At 48.0% G+C, this 20,885-nt stretch overlaps 1 protein-coding gene across 2 annotated transcripts; it reads right to left on the bottom strand.

The window, feature by feature from the left end:
• Positions 1 to 1,979: 1,979 nt before the first annotated feature.
• Positions 1,980 to 20,292, bottom strand: LOC143345053 (uncharacterized). Of its 2 annotated transcripts, none has more exons than XM_076771784.1 (4): positions 19,595 to 20,292; positions 8,938 to 9,008; positions 4,163 to 8,518; positions 1,980 to 4,038 (listed from the first exon to the last, which is right to left on the bottom strand). In XM_076771784.1, the coding sequence occupies exons 1-4, from the start codon at positions 19,611 to 19,613 to the stop codon at positions 3,469 to 3,471; spliced, it is 5,016 nt and encodes a 1,671-aa protein (XP_076627899.1). In that variant the 5' UTR covers positions 19,614 to 20,292; the 3' UTR covers positions 1,980 to 3,468. The 2 variants fall into 2 exon arrangements, with proteins under 2 accessions (XP_076627899.1, XP_076627900.1); XM_076771785.1 differs by having other exon boundaries at positions 3,965 to 4,097.
• Between the last annotated feature and the right edge of the window lie 593 nt (positions 20,293 to 20,885).

Consider the following 20,885-nt stretch of genomic DNA (forward strand, 5'->3'; position numbering starts at 1 on the left):
ACTGAAAATCATAGCATCAAGAAAAAAAGATTAGCATCTAACTTTGGCAGCGAGAAATTTGAAATTCTGAAATAGACAGAACCGAGAGATCGAAGTACTCTCGAATCGGTGAATTTGTCGATTTAGGTACATCAGACATGCCTACTAACCTAAACCTAAAATCGAAGATGGCTATCGAATAGTTCTTAAGTATGTGATATGGATAACGTTAAAGATAGGATTAGGTTTAGGTTGGTCTAATTTTCCTCTCGTCAGGCATGCCATTTTGGATGACGATTTTTTATTATGTTTTTTTTTCTTTAAACTGATCGAAATTAACCTGACGTTTTTAATAATTTTCTTGTTCTATAGGTTAACAAGACCGAATAGAAAGAGAAAGTTTCTATAAACCTATGTTCACGTGTATAATTATAACATTTATTACGATTATCTATATTTTTTCAATATAGCATTTTTGGGCATAAGTTCATAGAAACGTTTTTCATCTATGTGGTCTCAGCTGCGTATAATTTGAATCCCGATCTTTTTGGAAAACTCATCGACAAGCTTACCCTCGATTTAAATCAGCGACTAAATTCCCGTCGGGAAATTGCAAATAAAACAGGATCGTTCGAGCGATGAAATTTCTGCGATCCCTTTAAATAAGCTTCGTACTAGAACAAAGAAACGCCGATTCAGTGCAAAATTACGAGGGGTGTATTCCGTGAAACATACAAAAAAAAAAAAAAAAAAAGAACAAAGCTAATTTACGTTTTGATTTTCGTAATGTTTGTTTCGTATTACAAGTCGTTCCGATACTTGGTTAATAAATACACAGTCTAAATGATAACGAAAGTAAATATACAAATTTTTGCGGGGTCTGTCACCGATAACTTAAGTTTCGAGCTCGATCATTCCGACTTTTCATACTTGCAGTATGTCCTATATTTACACGTGGTAGGGTTCACACAAATCGTGTTCAACGTAATTCTTTTTCACTATACACGTTCCATGCATCGATCGAAACGAACGTCGAATCGCCTCGTTTGTGACCCTGAAACGCTCTTAACCTTAAAATTACGGGTGCGATTACCCCGCTCGTTCGCGAAATGGATTCGCCCTTGGAGTTCGATGCGTCGCGAATCCCTATCATTGATCGAATCGATGACGCGGGAAAAGTGTCGTTCTTTATGCATACATACAACGTGCAACGAATTCGTCGTAGATTCGATGCCCACGGTTCCCGTCGACGTTCAACTAAACGTCTACGCAGTTTATTCCGTAATAAATATCCCGCGCGATACGTGTGTAAAACAACATCGAGAAGGAACCTAAAATACTCTAAAGTCGCGTCGTATTCGTAGCGAGACGCATTTAAAGCGAAACGGAAAGCACCCCGAGCGAACTTCTCGACGGCTCGACTTTTTCACGAGCGCACGTCGATTCATACGCAGCCGCTCTCGCTAGAAAAGAATAAATACAGTGAGCATAAAAGAGAGACAAAGGGAGGGAAACGGACGAAGAAGACAGAAGGGAGTAACACTTGCGCATGCGCGTGAACGTGTGTGTGTGTGTGTGTATGATGCAACAGGGATTGACGGCGAACGACGAAAAGCACGGAAAGAAAGAGTAGAAGGATAGGAAAAGGAGAAAGTATGACAATTAGGAGATACAAATCTTTATCGGTCGGTTCGATTTGTGTTCGAACGCGTCTCGAGATATCGAAATGAACGCTACGGCGATCGAACCGTAACCGATTATTTGGTATAATTGCATTTAAATATAGTTTCATTCTGAGAGAATTCATTAACATGGACTATGCACGACGCGAAACATAGACCTACCAAGATTGTTTAATTAGGCTACCTATATACAAGTAATCTTTACGCGACGGAATAGAAATCGATTATTACATATGTATATATTTATATATATCATGATAAACTTTTCTATATTGCTCTACTTTACGAATTATCGTCGACCGTGTATTTCGATTTGCACAATAACGACCGAGAGAACGAACGCGACTGTACCAATCGAGTCGACGGAGACTCGATCGATAATCGATTCGTCGCTTTTTCGATTCTTTCGGTGACTTTGTTTCACGTATCGAGACTTCGTCCCCCCGCCCCCGACCGTTCGAGAATCAATAGGGGGGGAGGGGAAAAGTTTTCCTCGTTGCGCGCTGCGAATTCCCGGCTCTAAGTACGTGACAAACAATAAATAGAAGTACGTATATGGCTAACTTAATTCGTTGTGTAAAATGTATCTTTGGATTTCAGTACGGCCCGGTCTGTAAAGGTAGGGCGTCCACGTTCGAATACCGACGCTCTCCTTGCCATCTTGACACACGGGCACATTCATCCTCCTTTGCTTATGTTCATCTCCGTATTGGCAAGGCTATCGTGTTCTTTCGGCGTACGACACCGACCCTTATAGTTACTAGAAACGTGTACTTCACACGTGCATGGATATACATGTATATATGTACATAATACAGAGTAGAGAGAAAGAGAGAGAAATACAGGCGAGTACACACCACTCGCGCGATTCGAAAGAAACAAGAAACTGTAGGCACATTACCAACGGGGAAAGTAGGAGCAGCGACCATGCGATCGCCGGCTACACAGTTAAGCTGTAAAAGGTAAAGTGGCGCTGCACCTTCGAAAGTCGATACATGTTCCTCCCGACTCGTTCGCGCATCCACGCGGAAACCCGGTGAAACCTTTTTGAGATCGACGAAACCATCGTTGAACCCGTCGAGACTCGCTAAATATACGCAAAAGCGAAATTTCGTTTTCAATTTGGAATGTTTTTCATTTTTATCGACACTGCAATTTCTATCTTCGTTTAAAAATACCATCAAAAGCTCTTTCCTGAGAGAAAAGAAACAAAGTTGATAGAATAAAAGGACGAAAAACGGGTATTACTTCTAATTGATAATAAACATGGTAGAAACGAATGAAAACCGAACAACAGTTGGACATTGTTTTCTCTCAGAATTGAAGAATTTTTTCACACGATGATACCTTTACCGTTAGACCGTCGATCGAGTGCAACAATAAAAAATATATGAAGCGTCCATCGAATACTCTTTCGTTTTGTTGTCTCAACGAATTCAGCAACGAATCATTTCAGAGTCTTTTACAAATACATGACTCCACGTCTTTGGTTGCGGGCTCGATCCTATCGTCAGACTGACTGCACGCAGTAAAAAGTTACTAACTCAATAACTGCTTCTACGTAGCGAACATCTTCGGCATCCAACCATCACGCACGAACTGTAATCGTCGTACAAGCCCCCCACCCCCGATAACGCATCAAAGTCCCGCGTATCGTGTACCTTTTTTTTCGTACGCCTAAAAACACTAACATTCCCACGAAGATCAACTCGGTCAACTTTGCCAGTCGACTTTGCCTAGCACGAGGAGGGGGAGGAACCTAAGGCACGGTCGTGAAATGTCCAGGGTCAGCGGGCGAAGGGGGGCTTCATTCGTGGCTGCGTTTCACTCCCAGCAATTTGGCAGCGTCGTCGGCCGACGCTTGGAGCACCCGGTCGATAAAGTTCTTGTCCCTTATTCCTAAGAGGTTAGAGATCAAATCGTCCGCGCTCTCGCTGGCGTCGGGGTTCGCGTTCTGCGGGATGCCCGCCAGCTTCCCTGTCAGGGTAGTCAGCTTCTCGTACGGATTGAATCTCATCAGTCCGCTGGGCGCCGCGTCGCCAGTGGCGACCGGCGCGACCGTGGGCAACGACGAGATTCTGTCCTGGATCCTGGGATTTCCGGAGTTCGCCGCCACGAGGATCGGCGGCTGTTGTTGGCTCCGTGGCGTGATGGGCGGCGGCTGCGTGGGCGAGTTCTCCTCGTCGCCGCTGGTGCCCACGTACATGGTCGAGTCGATGGACTCGTGCTTCTTTCGATGCCGCAGCATGCTGTGCTTCAGGGTGAACCTACGGCCGCAGATGTCGCAGGAGAACGGTCGTTCGCCCGTGTGCGTCCTCATGTGCCGACGCAGATCCTCCGCGGACCAGAACCGCCTCATGCAGAACGCGCATACCACCTGGAAATGTTGGAAGAGCCAACCTTTTAGTTGATGCGGGGATTCTTCGTTAATGAGATCTATTACAGAACACAAGCAGTCCACTTGAAGACGTCCAACGAGGAGACAGCAACCGAGACCTTACCTTTCTGTTACTATAGTCCGGGAAACGTCCCCGTTTCTCTTCGCCGTCGCTGGGATGATGGGGCTGCGGCTGATGCTGTTGCTGCTGATCCTCGGCCGTGTCGATGTCCATGTCCAGGGCGCCCTTCGCCACCAGCATCTCGTACGATCGTTTGTGATTCATCTTGATGTGCTCCAGACAGTCCTGCCTCTCGGCGAAACCGCAGTCGCACAGGTGACACTTGAAAGGGACGTCGCTGGGACCCGGCGACGATCTCGGCGACGGTCTCCTGGATCTGGGCGTGTCGTTGGTGGACGGCGAGGTGTTGACGGTCGACTTGGGCAGTTCCGGTACGGACGAGGTCTCCATGCTCTCGGACACGCTCGACGATTGGCTGTCGTAGTCGGTCTGCTCGTTCTGCTTGGTGCATTCCTGCGGGCTGTTCTGCGGCTCGCTGGACGGCGTGTCGGACCTGCACTTGGTCTTGCGCGCGTGCTTGGTCGAACGGTGCTTCTTGAGGTTCCCGAGCGTAGAGAACGTGGAGCTGGGACACTGGTTGCACTTGTACGGCCTCTCGGGCACGTTTCTCATGGAGAAAGAGTTGTTGTTGCCGATCACCGCCTGGCTGTCGGGCGACGACGAGTTTCTAGACCTGCGCATCTTGTTCGGGTTCGCCTTGTGATGCTTTCTGAGCAGATGGCGATCGCAGTTCGATTTGGTGGTGAACAGGAGCGAGCAATGGATGCACTGATAGGGCTTTTGTCCCGTGTGCGTGAGAATGTGTCGTCTCAGGGAGGACGTCCAGGGGAACGGTCGCTGACAGTACGGGCAGATCACGCGGTTCGGCGCCATCGAGTACGCGGACTTTTTCTTCTTCTTCTTCTTCTTTTTCTTCTTCTTCTTCGACGAGGCGGTGGCGACGGAGTTGAGCGAGTTGACCGAGTCGGACTTTTCGTCGCTGCCGGAGTTGTTGCAGTCGCTGTTCGACGCGACCAGGCCCTCCTCGTCGCTCAGGTATTGCGGCTGGAACTGCTGGTACTGTTGCGATGCATTGTCCAGGAGCTCGGAGACGCTCGCCAGGTCCGTCGTCCCGTCCTCCATCTTCTCTTGCTTCTCCTCGTCCGGGTCCGACTTGAACACGCGATCGGCCGCGTTGTCGCTCATCGCGCCCTCCGGTTCCGCTGCCTTCTCCGTGTCGGAAGTCTTCGCCTCGTCGGCGTTGTCGCTGTGAGCGGACTCGGTGTTGGACGATTCCGAGTCGACCTTGGAGGGCTCCTCGACCTCCTCCTTTACGGTGGCTGTCTCCTTCGTGGACTCTGCCTCCAGCTGTCCTCTCAGCAGGCTCGTGCACTTTTTCTGCTCGTGAAATTCCTTCTCCTGCGGATCCTCGTCGATCACCAGCTCCTCCTCGGAGTCCTCCTCGACCTTGTTGTTGGCCTTGAGCTGCTGCGCCAGGATGGCGTACTTGACCTGGTCCGAGATCGGATGCTTCGCGTACTCGGAGCTCGCCGGTTGCTCCGCTTTCGGCAGGATGTTTGGGTACGGTTGCGTGGCTTGTTGCGTCGTCGCGAGATTCTGCAGCAACGTCGGGTTGCTCGAGGGTGGCCTGCCTCTGGTCGAGTGACCGCCCCTGGGTCTCTGGCTCCAGTACTGAGGATGCTGTTGCTTGATGTGTCGCTCCATGTTGCTCCTCAGAGTGAATCTGGCCGAGCAGTGCTCGCAAGTGAACGGCCTCTCCGTCCTGTATCGTCGTTGTTTCTGCTTGGGCATCAGCACCCCGTTCTTGATCACCATTTTCACGGAGTTTGCGGACGGTATGTGGTTGTCGGGCTTCTCGCGGCTGGACAACGCTTTGCTGGCTATCTTGGCGGAGATCAGCTTCGCGTAGTCGTTCTGCTCGGCGGGTTGGGCGTTCATGTCCCTGGTGGGCGGGAAAGCCGGGAACCCGGTGCCACCGATGGACGGCGGTTCCACCAGAGTGCCGCCGCTGGTCAACTGCAGGCCCCTGACCAGCTCTTTCTGCAGCCTCTCCTTCATCGAAAAGTCCTGACCGAACACGTGAGGGTTGAACAGGTACGGCGGCAGAATGCCAGCGCCCACGCCGCCGGGGAACGTTCCGAAGTTTCTGTAGATGAGGTGCGCGTTCGCGTACAGCGCCTCCAAAGATGGTGGCTGCGAGGTGCCCTGTCCAGCCTTGAGGAGCGCCTCGGTGAGCAACAACTGACTGGTGGCGTTGTACAGTTCCTTCTGGTTCTTTCCGTAGTGCTCGTGCGACGCGACAAACTCGTTGTCCTCCTTGTCCTTGGACTTCTTGCTGAGATCCAGTACGTCCATCGACAGGTCCAACGGTCCGTCTTCGCCGACGGTCTCCGACGCGTTCAGACTCTTCTTCAAGTTCATCGGACTAGCTTGTATTCTTTGGTGCGAATCTGATTTGGTATCACTGACTAGAGACACGCTGCCTTCCGATGACCTTGACTCGAGATCCTCGTCGAGCTTCGCGTAGTCCGTTTTGCCGTCCTGCGTCGGCTTCCGTTGCGTCAGCTCGATCGGTTGCGCGGGCCTCGGGAACGCCTCCGTCTTCTCGTAATAGTTTGCGTTGTGCAGCTTCGCCTCCTCTATTATCCTGACCTCGCCACGACCCTCCATGGGCACCGACGGATAGTGCAGCTGCGTCTGATGTTGCAGCAGCTCGTCCCGGTCGCTCGGGTACACCAAGCTCTTTCGCACGTCGTCCTTGATCACCCTGGGCGAGCTCCTCTCGACGCTCTCGTTCGTCGAGTTCTCGTTCGGATGGTATATCAGCACGCTCTTTATGTCCTCCCTGGTCAGTTTACCGTGGCTGTTTCGAACGTGGCGCTCGCAGTTCGCCTTGGTGGTGAACGCGTAGTTGCACAACGAGCACTCGTAAGGCCTGTCGCCGTTGTGCGACCTCAGATGCTTCACCAGGGTAGCCTTGTCGGTGCTGGTGTACGAGCACATGTTGCAGGGATACGGCATCCCGGGGCCCACGCCCATGTGCGCCCGATTGTGGCCCTTGAGCGCCCTCAGATTCGGGAATATCGCGGTGCAGAGCCTGCACGGGAACTCGCCCTTCATCTTCATCTTCCTGAACTCGGCGGCGAACGCGTCCTGTGCCTCCTCCTCGTGGTACTCGGACGAGAACGTGCCCGAGGAGCCGGACGAGCCGACGCTGGGGTTGAATTTCATGTTGTTCTCCGGTGTGCTGGCGTCGGATCGTGGAAAGTTTTGCAGTATAGGACCGGACGTGACCGATATGATGCTCTGGATGTCGGCCAGGTCTTTGCCCTCTTTGGCCTCGGTGAGGGCGGCCTTGTTCTGGAGGTCCAGGCCCGCGAAGAAGTCGTCCCTCCTGGACTGGTTGTCGCTGATCGGTCTCGACTGCGGATTCGCGGTTCCGCAGTCGATCTCGTGGGCGTCCAGGGCGGATCTGCACGGGAACGCTCTCAGACACTTGGAGCACTGGAATTTCGCCACCTCGCCGGAAGCTGGTCGGTGCAGGGACTGCTCGCAAACCGCCCTGGCGATTGTCGGGAACTTGTCCGACGAGAAATCGACAAAGGTCAGATCATTGAATCCCACCACGGAGTTTCGCAGGTTCCTCGCGGTGTTCCCTATCGAGTGCTCCGCGAAGTGGTTCATGAATCGGTGCAGGTTTAGCACCCGATGGTTCTTGAACGACCGATTGCAGGCGTCGCATTTCGCGGGGAACTCTGGATGATTGCATTCCAAATGGGCCTCGAGAAGGGCGCTGGTGGCAAAGTCCTGTCTACCGCAGACCGGACAATTGTACACGTTCTTCTGACCGTCGTCCGGACGCGCCTTCATCTCCGTCCTCGAGTTGTTCAATAGTATCTTGTGCCTCTTCTGACCCTCGTTGTCGCTTAGATAGTCCGTGCACTTCCGTTTGCCCGTCAGGCTCGGCGACTTTTCTTGCCTGTCGATCAAGTCCGGCGAGTTCCTCTTCGCGATCTCGTTGTTGTTGTACTCCTCGATGTGTCTCTGCTTCGATGGTTTCTCGGAGTCGCTGCTGCCCTCGGAGTCCGTGCAACTGTGCGGCGACGCGGCGCAGTGCGCGGTCCTCAGGTGCCTGTTCATATTCCCGTTCGTCGTGAACGCCATCTCGCAGTACTTGCACTTGAACGGACGCTCACCGGAGTGCACCAGCACGTGCCTGTCCAACGAGCTCGCCGAGCTTAGCACCTTGTTGCATACCCCGCAACAGTAATCGTCCTCGCCGCTGCAGTCGGTGCTGCGCGGCGAATTATGCCCGCGTAGGTGGTTCGTCAGCTCCCGCGAGCTGGCCAGCACCGTAGGGCACGCGGGGCACGGATGACCGCTCTCTGGTAACTCCACCTGAAAATCACGTTAGGACCGAGTTTAACGACCCTGCGTGTCAACGATTAACCCTAACTCTATCAATGACGTATCGAAAGAGCCAAGGGACTATTCTAGTATGGATTTCCTTCGGTTCCTACGGGTTTTTCGACAATTTTCTTAAATGTCGATGTCATCAACTTTTATAGAAATTATTATTATCAAACATTCAAAGAGAGTTTGGAGGTTATGGAACATTTTATTTCGAGATAATTCTTCGAGTCTGTCGCGGTCGGCCATGTTCGAAGGCGAGTTCAACGATCCGATCGGACACACTCTCTTATCGGTGTTGAAACTATCGATCTTGGAGGTCTAACGGTTCGTAGTGTCGAATTCAGAGGGGAATTATAAACCAAGTATGTTTGTAAATGATTATGAAAGACAACGTAGTAACTTACGCTAGATGGTGGCGATGCAGCATCCGCTTGCGTTTCGTTGTGTCCCTGATCGGGATCACTCTTAACAGTAACTGAAACAAAGAGAAACATTTGACGTTAAAAAGAGGAAGAGACGTTATCAGGAATTCTGTACGATGAAGCCAGCAACGCAATATCGTGAGAGTCCAATTCAGAATAGAATCGCTCGAGCGAAGTTAGGCTTTTGTCGCGTCCACTGTGAATGTCAATAGACTTTCCTAAAATAATTCTAAACGTTACACGCGTTCGAACTTGCTAACCGATGTGTTACGTTTAACAAGAGTCCACGGACAACGCGATGGATCCACCGTGATTTTAATAATAAAAAAAACTTGAATTACAAACTCGTTCGCGAGGAATCCGTGGAGATTTACAGAGTTTCCCATCGTCGTTAGCCGTTCGTATCGACCGATAATGGGCGTATTGTTTGTAAATTTTTTTAATTGGTCGTAACAAGCGTCGGACACGACCGTGTCGCGGAGATCCTGACGTATTCCGGAAGCTGACGACCGCAAAGAACGACGCCGTGCTGGGACAATGACACTTATCAGCGACGTTCTGACCGCAATCGTCCTTATTTACGCGCCTTTGGAAACCAACTGCCAAGGATCCTGCAGCCGACGCTGGAGCACGCTTCCGAGAAAGATACGGGGACGAAAATAAAGTCGGGAGAAAAACAAGTCGTCCCGCGATTATGGCGAGATAACGCTCGCGATCGACGACGTTGCCTCGATACTATCGTTTAATAGATTTACGTGGTTTGCCCATGGCGCCAACAACAATTTCCTAATATGTTTAAATATCGTTTACAGCAGATAAGGTGAGTTGTATAATCGTGGGGTGACCCCCACGGCAGTCAACGTTGACGAGATTCTGTTACTTAATTTAATTACAGTCGATGATTCAGGAGGTTTGGTCCACGCGTACGCGGCGAACGATTCATTGAAATTGCGTCAAGATGGGCACGAATGAACTCGAATAAACCTGTACGAGCCTACTGTGCGACAAACGTACTACCTGTCGGCGGCAGGTGACTTTATTCATGCGCGTAAATCACGCGTACGAAACGGGTTTTCGCCCGCTTGGCTCGAACTTGGCTTGCGGTTTGCGTGCACGTTTAGCGCGCGCATTTGCGCTCCGGTGTGGGAATAAATTCGATACGAGCGATTTACGGGTCCCGTAAAACGCTTCGCGATACCGATACCGAGAGCCACGTGACCCTGTGTGCTCTCGAAATCATCAACCCCGCTGGATCATTTGTCCAAAGTCACCGAACGCTAACCGGGAAACACGAGATGATTCAAACACGTCAACGTATCGAAGAATAGAATTCATATTGTAAATATTAGATAGGGGTGCTCGAGGTCTCCAAACTATCGAGATCTCGACGTCTCGAGACGAATACCTTGAGTATCTTATCAATGGAAATCTCGAAAATTCAAACAGTTCAAAGAGAAGGATTTCTGAAACGAGATAAATTCACCAACCTTAGATACAGAAGACATCGTAACGATATGTTGGTTTTGTAAGAACAAAAGTTAGTAAAAAAGATGCACAATGGTTGGACGACAATGATCTTTAAAGTCAGCTGACCGTGAAACGTTGATAACGAGATGTTTTGTCTGCTTTCTGTCACGATTCGATAATACGGATCACATTTGTGATTGTCAATAGAGCTTAATCTAATTTCTTAAAGAACGTTCGAGATAACGTCGAATACGTAAGATCGCGTAAGTGAAAATTCTGTATCTCGGAGGTGAACTGCGTCGAATTCAGCTTTTAGTGAAAAAAACAAAAAAAAAAAGAATTCGTGGTATCTTGGGGGAAAAATAACGACACCGAGGGAAAGTACACAATCGATTTCAGGAAATCAATTTTATCTCGGCGAGTGGTGCTCTGCGAGAAAAGAGAGATTTACGAAGGTTCGTGACGACGGTTTCCGTAACGGAGCAAATAAACATTTATCTAGCCGCAAGATATAAAAAACACACTTATCTTTGCAACAGCGTGACTCACTCCGTTTATCGGAATATCAAGAAATTTTACTTTTAAAATATTAACCGAGCGAACGAAAAACACAATTACCGGAAACATTTATTTACATACCGAGACCGGATCAGTTTCGAACGAATAATTTCTTTCGATAGAAAGATACAGGAATCGTCGCGAGACGGAGACTTCGATGCTGGAGGAAGAAATAAAATGTAAGAATCACATCGATCATGGAATTAAATATTTCACGATCAAATAAGAACGTTGATCGAATAAACGTCGAGAATAAATTGACATATGTTTGTCTTATTGGTTAAATAAATTAGTTTGATACTCCTCGTTGCATCCGGGAGCTGTATCATCGATTAAATATTGGATTATTCTCGTCGAAGCCATTCGTAGAAAATAAAATTGGAAACCGACGTTCTCCGGGGTTTAATTCGCTCGATCTCGGTCGGTTCGTCGCAGTCGAAAGCGCAATTTGCCTATCGATACGTCCAAGTCGAGCCACGCTAGCTGGGAGAGAAGAATAGAAATCGGTTTTCGTGGTTCACAGAGCCTCGTAACGATTGGGTCTCCGGCGATCGGCGATCGTTAGAAATGGAAAGCACCTGGATTTCCACTTGTCACGACAGAAGGATCTGTTCCGAATTTCACCGACCGATATTCTCTCGAGTTGGGCGAGTTCTATACGAATCGAATCTGTAGATCGTTAATTATCATCCATCGATCGATCTTTCAAACCGACTTACGAACGAACGAAACTCGATGATCGATAAATAGTGTTTCTTCGACCGCTATTTTATCGTTGATTCAGCAGACTTCGGAGAATGATACTTATTGGATCCACGCATTTGTTAGAACGTTGAGGATTTCGCAATTATACTGTAACGTAATTATGAGTATTTGATAAATTAGATAAATTTTAATTACAACTTTCAAGCATTTAAACATTCGAATCTCATTAAAATATTAGCTAAATATCCGAATAGCGTACTACTTTAATCGAGCTCGCCCTAATTAAATTCCTAATCCAATTCCAATATTAATCTATAAGTTCTTAAATATTCTACTTTAAATCGTATTGGGCAAATATCGAAATAATTCCAGCCCCAATTCCACCATCGTTGTTCGATCAAATATTCAAATTTCATTTCTCGAGACCAAATGATATAAATGTAGTAGCGTCCGGTTCGATTCGAGCAGGAACATTGAACCGTAATTTCGTAGGGTTCGAGTATAGTCCCAGCCCTATTTTCGAGTTCCCGACGCGACGTCGCGAAGGGCCAGACGCCACGCCCTATATCCGCAATGCACCCCCTGAGAGTTGGCGTCGCGGAGGGCCGTGGAAAAGGGAGCAGTGTCAGTTCAGTCCATCGAGGGCGTACATGCGCACTTCCGTCGACCCGCGCCTCCTACGAATGATAGGATGCTGCGCTGAACCATTGGTGGGGGAGATGCTCGCCATTGGTCGTTTCTCATCTGTCCGAGCTTTTATCTCGTTTCCCTCTCCTCTACTCCCGCTCCATTCCCCCTCCAGCGCTCCGTAACCTCCCCACTCTCGCGCTAGTATCGCTGTCTCTCTCCCTCGATTCGCCTTATCGGCCCCCTCACTCGCTCCTCCGCGTCTCTTTCTAGCGTTCCCTTATCTAACGTCACGAATGCGTTTCCGTGGTACCTGAAATTCTGACATTTGTCAGGCAGACACTAACTCATCTTTGCAATCGTAGTAAATATCGTCGGAGGCGTTTGGCTGCCCATACTATTGTTAATAGCACCTTTTCGGTTACAGAATAATTTTCGGATAAGACTGCTCCGTTTTTAAACTGAAAATATCGTTTCTAAAATTTGACGAATGCGAGCTCTGCCTAATGGATGACAGTAAATCGACACACAGACTGACAGAAACGCACCCACGCGAACGATCGTGTCCCTTTCTCCCTGCACTCGCGCTTCCCACTCCCCCTTGTTTACACGTACCCTTCGTTTCTCTCCACATTTTCACCTTCTCCTCCTCTACCCTTTTCCCCTATCTCATCCCCCACCAGCTTCCGTCCGTCCGTCCATCTTTCTCCATCGCTGCGGCCCTCTCCGCGTTCGACCGAGTCCTCCTCCGTCTCTCTCTCTCTCTCTCTCTCTCTGCTCCAGTCATCTCTGGCTCTGTTCCGTTCTCTCGCTCCCCCGTCCCGCTCTCCCTTTCATCCCCGCTCTCTCCACGCTCGGATACACCCACGCAGCACGCAGGAGAAGCAAAGATGGCGGTCGGTTAGTGTGTTTCGAGAGTCGTAGCCCTGACAACCTTGGACCTACCCACCCGTGACACCCTGGCCACCCTCTCTGGTGCTCGGGTGGTGACCACCGGTGACACACGCTTTGCTTTTTTCCCTTTTCTTTTTTTTTATTTGCTCCGTCTCTTTCCGGCCGCTAACTCGACGCCGTAGATAAGAATTCCTGGTGGAAAATGCACGGTCTCTCACCGTCGATCATTACAGATTCAACTGTGGAGGAGAGATAATCATGGGGGAGCGTTGCTTAACGCGTATCGATCGCCTCGATTGTCCATCAATTTTTTTCCTGATTACGCAATAGCGTGGTGATATGACCCATACACGGGCCATGTTAATGTTCGATTAAAATTCGTTTAAAAAAAGAGTGTAATTTTCCAGAAAGTTCCCGATATCGATGCAACGAATATGATAATTCGAAATTGCATTCTCCAAGTATCTCGTTGACGTCAACGAATGGTATCTAATGGTATCTCTATCGCTCGTATTTTCCAAGAGATCGGATAAAAATTCCAAGCACGTCGAGAGATCTAGAAGGATGTGTCCACGCGATTCGGAGATCGATTCAAGAAACGTTAATCGAAGACGTGATATTGTGACATAGATCGTTCGATATCGAAACCATCCAAGTATACATTATTGTACGGTGCGATTAGGTTTCTACTAAATCGTCGGATACAAAGTTCAGCTGAGCAAACGGTCGTTCGCGTCTGCCAAGAGGCTGATGGAAGATTTAGTTTCGCGATGACGAAGATCGATATCTCTCGATATTGAACACCGTTATACTTTGACCGTCGAAATCTGGTTTCGCGCGGTGAGAATTTATCTGACGAGAATATCGTCGTTCGTTGATCTAAGATTCAGCTTCATAATCTCCGAGATTAGTATTTCGAATTATGGCGCTGTATTATCGCTATTGTTATTATACGCCGAAATATAATCTCGGGGAACACGTGTGTGTTTGAGAGAAATTTTCAATGGTTGGAAAAGAAGAAGAAATCGAATCGGAGAGCAAACTAGAGAATCAATTATCGTGCAAAAGGGTTGGACGTTAAGTAAATCGAATTAATCGGTCGAAAAGTTTCTTTTCACGAACGACAAAGACGTTCCCGTACGGAGAATCGAGGTAAATAAGTTTGATACGAACGACTCGTTACACGAGGACACTGAACCTTCTTTTTTCATTTTGTTCGAGTCGTTCGATCCGCCGTTGGAATTGTTTGCTCCCGAAGCAGAGGTCGTTTCTTGTGTTTACACACGATAGATCAGCCTTTTCGGAGAAAGCCTGTCGATCATGCTCCGTCGAGATAATAGCGTGTTTCGAAATCGTTCGAGACGACTTTGTCGCGCTTAGGTCGCTACGTGCTCTACCACAGCCGAACAATGTAACTGCCCGAGACGTTCCAGCCAGAAACGGCCAACATTTTGCTCGAACAATGGACGATCGTCCTCGAATTAACCTAAATATCGACGATACATTACGTTTCTCGGAACGAAATTTTTCTCTTCTTTGTTCGAAACGTTAACTGCCAGAACGATCAAGAAATTTAGGAGATTACGATTACCAGAATTCTTATACATATTTTTTTTTTTTAAATAGAAAGTACTTGAAATCGATACATCACTTTGTAATAGAACGGTGGTTAAAGAAACGAAAGACTCGTGGACCACTCCTAGCGTAATTATTTAACGATCGACTACTACAGGAATTTTTATCGATCGATTTAAATCGGTAATAAGAGAATACTGATAGCGTACGACGGTTGAGTATGCTCGCAAGAGAAGCTATGGCAGTTGGTACTCTGGAAGCGATAAACAGGAGCGTTGCGTTTCTCACGTTTACAGGGTTATCTTGGGAACTCGAGTTAGGTTCCGTGGGGCAATAAACAGGAATGGAAAATGAAAGGCGGTTTCGTAGGGATCGAAGCCGCGGAAAAATTCTTTCTCAGGCCAGCCAGTGAAACCAGAACGAATTTGTAATTACGACATTCTAATTTTTCCGCGGCCGTTTTCTCTGTTTCGATCGCGAGCCAGCGGAACGACGGAGGATCTCGTTTCCCCTTCGGCGGTAAAACAGTTTCTAAGCTATCGATCGCCATTCTTTTCCTCCCGTTTTCACAACCTCCATCGATCCTTTTCACTTCATTCGTGACGAGATTAAAATTTATTCTTCATACTATTATTGGAAGATGATAGTTGAGACAGTTTGCAATTAAGAAACGATGGTTTGGGAACCGGAATAAAAAATACTAAAAACACTTGTGAAACTGTATTCTTATATCCAAAACCATAAACCACGGACTGATATCTTAAATTCTCTAATCAGCGTAATAAACATTTAAATACACTTTTTATTGGATTAAATATTTCTCTTATTCCCGGAGTGATTTCAATATCGAGTACATACGTCTCTTCTATCGTTTTATTACTCGTCAGGTTCGCGAAACGAGAAGAATAACTTTTGTCTTTTGGCCATCTGTCGCGCGGTAATCTCAACCATGGCGGCCCAACGCGACCCTGAGGAACCGCTCTAATAAATTTAACAGATTCATGGATGATCGATCCGCCAGGTTGGCCGCTGGAAGATATTACATACGTGTCGACAGCTCGGTGTACCAAGTTTTTCTCGGGTGTCTACGATTGGCCGCGTGGTGCAGCTATCCCGCAGTATAACCTGGTGTAAAGGATGTCACGGAAAGAATCCTCGTATACGTGGCCCAACCGAGTGCTTCCGCATGTACCTAGACGCGGTTGTCATACCTACGCTTGGTATAGATCGCTGGGAACACACACTCCCCGACGACACACGTGCAGACCACGCTAAATTCCCTTCAATGGACGTACCCGTCTTCAGAAATAACGAAATTCCACGCTACAAACCTCAATTGCAGGATTTTACATGGGCTTTTTTTAATAAAAATCTTTGAGCTTCTTTACCGGTAGCTGTTTCTTCTTTTCGAAGATTCGCAGGGGTTGCAGCAATTAATTCTGTAATCGCCGGTTTAGTTTTTACTCGTTCGAGGATCGTATTGTGATAGTTATTTCGTCCACGTTTGGATTCGCGAAGGGCGGTTCCCGGAGATTTCGATGCCGGAAGAGGTCATCGAGTCTGTCCTAACTAGACGCCCGTTAATTGGAATGTTTCGTCGAGAGGGAGATAGCCACGGGGGTGAGAAAAGGGAGCGGTTCAACTTTGCACGCCACGCCCTGATCCGACTTCCAGGGACCTGCAGCCCCGCTCTGTTCCTGCTCCCCCGGTTTCCCCGGTTATTACTTTTCCAACGAATCCACGTACTCTTAAACCCGGTACCATAAAACTGCTGGCCACTCTGTTAAATTAAATCTCATCTCGTCGAAAGATTCGAGACCCCGGAACAGAAATATTTCAACCCTGCGTTGCGTGAACTTTCATTATAAAAAACTAACACGAAAATTTATATTCGTATCTCCGGAACACCGTGCATATTCTAATTTACGAATGAACTCGAAATCTTTATTCGGAAATAAAGTTTGCCCAACCCCATTCGAGGGGGAGGCTGACCCAATTTAAATCTAAAAACACGAACCATAACTCACGCGTTATGTTCTCTAACCACGTAATAAACACGCAAGCACGTCGAATTAAAAAGACCTCGTGCAACGTCGTTCGAGGATCGGGAATTACTCCAAAATCGAGAAATTTACAATTCTCTTATCTGTACGTTCGATCGACTGTCGTTTGCGAAACCCAATTAATTCGATTAATTGAGATCGATGGCCCTCTTCACCGACTCCGATCATTTAATCCTCCGCGAACGCAGATTTTCCAAGACGAAATTGTTCCTAGAATTTTATGGAACGTCGATTCTCGAGGATCGTTGGTCCTTTGGAGATAAAAGGTCTCCTGTCGATCCCCAGACTCATTTTAAATAAAAAAAAATCCCCGTGAATGTTATTTTTAATAACAGAAAAGTTACGAATCGAAGCTTTGGGTCTTTGGTGCATTCGTTTCGTTGACAGTGTTATATTTGAGTTAGCCGTGGAACAACGTCTGTTTAATTGTCTTTGTTTGGTCCGTAATCGCGCACGTGTGCGTTCGCGATCGAAAAATGGGAAATTATGAGCTGGTTAATTCCGAACGAAGTGGGATGGTCGTGGCTATCGAACGACGACCGAAAAAATCGATACCAGAGCTTCCTGGAAACTGGTTCTGTGTAGGATGCTCGATTGCGTCACTCTCGATCCGCGTAATCTCGTTATCTCGTAAGCTTTCGTTCTAGCGGCGTCTCGAAGCGCGAAATTTAGCCGCTGCTTGCGTCGCCATTGCACGCGACCGACCAGCCACATAGTCTGATCGAACGACGATAATCGTGGCTGGATGGTGGGGGGTCATGGGGGGCATATTTCTTATCTGTATAAAAATTTCCAACGAGGAATTAAACATAAATAACCGTTTACCCGTTACTCGTAAAACGAAAATTCAAACTTGGAGTACCATAATATGTACTCCAATTCTTGCGTTGGTCCTACTATTTGGCGTATCTTCAAATTAACAAAGTTTTCAGAAGAATTCTTAGTTTCTATTTGTGGCACAAGTGTTCCTGAATTCAGCGAGATAACGAATTTTATTATTAGCTCTGAACGGTGAATCATAAATGAGAAATCCAGGCAAGGTCCACGCAGATGAAATTGATAAAAAGACCTGCTGGTCAAGAGGAATACTAACTGTCCTGAGTCCTGGGGATCATCTTGAAAATTTAATCTCTACTCAGAGACGAAGGACTCCAAGATTTCTGGAAGAATTTAGTTTCCTAAAAGATGACCGTCTCATCCTAGAATTCCTGGACTAATCGTTGACGATGGCGAAAGCATATATTTTGAAAGCTTATCGTTCGATAACAGATACGACATCCACGTAACCGTTTCCTATAATCATGTTTCTAAGTCATGGTCTTTCCTGGTCTCGACAGGAAATTTCTTCTACTCCACAAGCATTTGTTTCGGATTCGTTTATCGCTGGCATCGAGGAATAAACTAAATTTATTTTTAGAGCAGTGAAAACTCGTATCCTGCTCCAAAATTCTAATGAAATCCGGAATAGCAAATATTTGTATAACTTGAACTTTACAGATTTGAAATCCCCATTACTGATCGTGGTCTCGCGTAACAAAAATTCCATTGTATTCTTAATGGGCATTAGCATTTTGTGCGTTAATCGAGAAACGCAGGGAGATAAGAGTCGCCGGTGATCGTAATCTTTCCTCTTTGTGCACTCGACTCGTTAGCTATCGAATTTTGACCGTTTCCAAGCATCTTGTCGCCTTCGTATGTTCCCAAGCCTCTGATGAATCAACGTTAACGTCGCGGTTAGGTCGATCAAAAAACAATAGACGCCTCGTTAAAGCTCCCCAGGGGGAGAAAGGGAGGGACGAGGGGGGCAAACGAAACGAAAACAAAACGCCGAAGAGCAGGAAAAAGTTACATTTTACGATTTAGCGTCTTCCTGGCTCCACGCGTCCAACGAAAATATTTTTGCGAGATATAAACATGGCTCTACCACGCGTGGTAAATCTTTTTCTCCACGAAACCCTATTTGGCGATCTAACGGAGCTCGTGGTCCCTTTCTCAAAGTCCGAACCGGAGACTTCGAGGCAAATATGGAAGACAAAATCTGTCTGAATTCCACAGATTTATCAAGAACGTAATTATCGAATTTAATTTACGCGAATAATTACGGAGGAAACATGTCGCTATGATCAAAGGGCAGTAAATAATAATTGTTGTAACGCTTGGGTACAGTATCAAATTAAAAAAATAATTTATACGATATTGAAAAATCTGTTTACAATTTTGTAAGATTAATTTCCGGTGTGCAATAGGTTTGTCCAACGAAGATGGTAGAACCTACGATAATAACAATCTGTTTTATCGCAGCAGTCGATTCTAAATATTTATGGAATATTCTTAAGGGGTCGATCTAAGATATCTAAGTTGGCTTCCTTCGATACTGGCATTGCCTTAAAAATACTGCATTTAAACATTAATTTCCATTAATTTTCTTACGTTTGTAAGAAAACTCCGAAACGACTTTCCAACCTCGAAGGGTTCCACCCCCTTTGTTCGAAAACGCATTTGAATCCATCGTGCCCTACACGTCAGGCCCAATTTCGTCCCATCCTTGAAAAACGAAAGAAAAAGGACCGTCAGGGTAAAACGTACGAGCGAAAAAAACTCGAAAGATTGGAGTATTTTGACAGCAAGGCATCGTCCAAGGAAAAAAGACGGTCGTTCGCGGCGATCGCCATTGGCCCGTCACCGAATCCCTTATCGACAATCGTCGTCGCTCGATCACCTGACCGCGAGCGACGGGGAAAGAGACGTACCTTTCGTCGAGTAATCCATGCTTCTCTCGTCAGCGTCGTGATCGACTCATGGAACTCCAAAGTCGGTCCTGGGCACTCAACATCCAAACAAACGGCGTACGTTGCACTTATCACGAACCTCCGCCATGGCGGGTACGGCCACCAAAAAAAAAAAAAACGAATCTAATCCGTCGATATCTCTCTATCGTCACTGCGCTTACGGTCCACAAAACATCCAAACGAGAGAATATTCACGTGTGGCGGTCGAAACACGGCGAATAGATAATCGCAACAAAAGAGGCGACGATTTCTTCAGCCCCTAGGGACCGTCGCGCATGATCGCTGAGGGCGCTCGAACGTCTCTGCGCGTCAGCCTCCGTGGCAGTCCCTCGATATCTCGATACTCTGCTCCTCCATAGGGAGGTGGGGGGAGGGGAGGCGGCACACAGCACTGTTCTTCTCCGGTATCGTTTCTCGAATTGAAAAACCCGAGCGACGCGCGTCGTTGCGCGGCGAAGGACGACGGACGAGTAAAGGATAGGCTACCGGACGAGAGCACCGCGACGCGAGAGTATCATGCACACGGGCACACGGACAGAGCGAGATAGACAATGGCCGCACAGGGAGGGGGGAGACAAGGTCCATGAGAACAGGTCACGACGGGCCGACTCACCGCGGAGAAGTGACACGGCGCTTCTGACAATTTCTCTCAGCCTGCGCCCGAGCCTCATCATCCCTCCCACCTGGTCCCTCTCCGCTCTCGCTCTGTCTCTATCCCTTCGGTCCCCCCACCCCTCGCCAGACGCCAGTCTCTCCGGTGGTTCCGTCCTCCTCCCCTCTATCTCGCCCTCGGTGCTCCTCTAGAGTCGATCGTCCGTCTTGGTTCCACCAATGCCCGTACCGCGTGCGTCCGTCCTTCTTTGCTCTCCTCTTGCGGTCATCCCCACCACTCTCGCTTCTCCCGCCCGTCTCTGCGTTGGTGTACGCGCGCGCGCACGCCTGTGTGTATGCGTACTCCACCCGAGAAGCGTACCCTTCTCGTTCTTCTCTCCGTTCCCGTGCTTCTGTCCACCCCTCCCTCTCTATTCCTCTCCATTCCCCACCCTCCCCGCCCACTTCTGGGTTCTCGCGTCTTTTTTCTCTCGTTCGAGTTCCTCCGTCTCGCTCCTTTCAACGAATCGTGCGCCTCTCTCTTTTCTCTGTCTTTTTTTCTCACCGTTCTCGTTCTCTCGTCTCTCCGTTCGTTCTCTCGTCTCCTGGCAGCCAGCACGTCCCCCTCCTACCCACGCTCTTTCTCTTTCTCGCCGCTCTA

This window comes from Colletes latitarsis, chromosome 8 (genome assembly GCF_051014445.1).
Source record: "Colletes latitarsis isolate SP2378_abdomen chromosome 8, iyColLati1, whole genome shotgun sequence".
Classification (NCBI taxonomy): domain Eukaryota; kingdom Metazoa; phylum Arthropoda; class Insecta; order Hymenoptera; family Colletidae; genus Colletes; species Colletes latitarsis.

Bases quoted from the DNA above. Each gene is read 5' to 3' on its own strand.
- LOC143345053 (XM_076771784.1), bottom strand. The intron at 8,519-8,937 runs GTAAGTTACTAC...CGTGATTTTCAG, and splicing joins CTGCATCGCCACCATCTAGC to GTGGAGTTACCAGAGAGCGG. The intron at 4,039-4,162 runs GTAAGGTCTCGG...CAACATTTCCAG, and splicing joins CGGACTATAGTAACAGAAAG to GTGGTATGCGCGTTCTGCAT.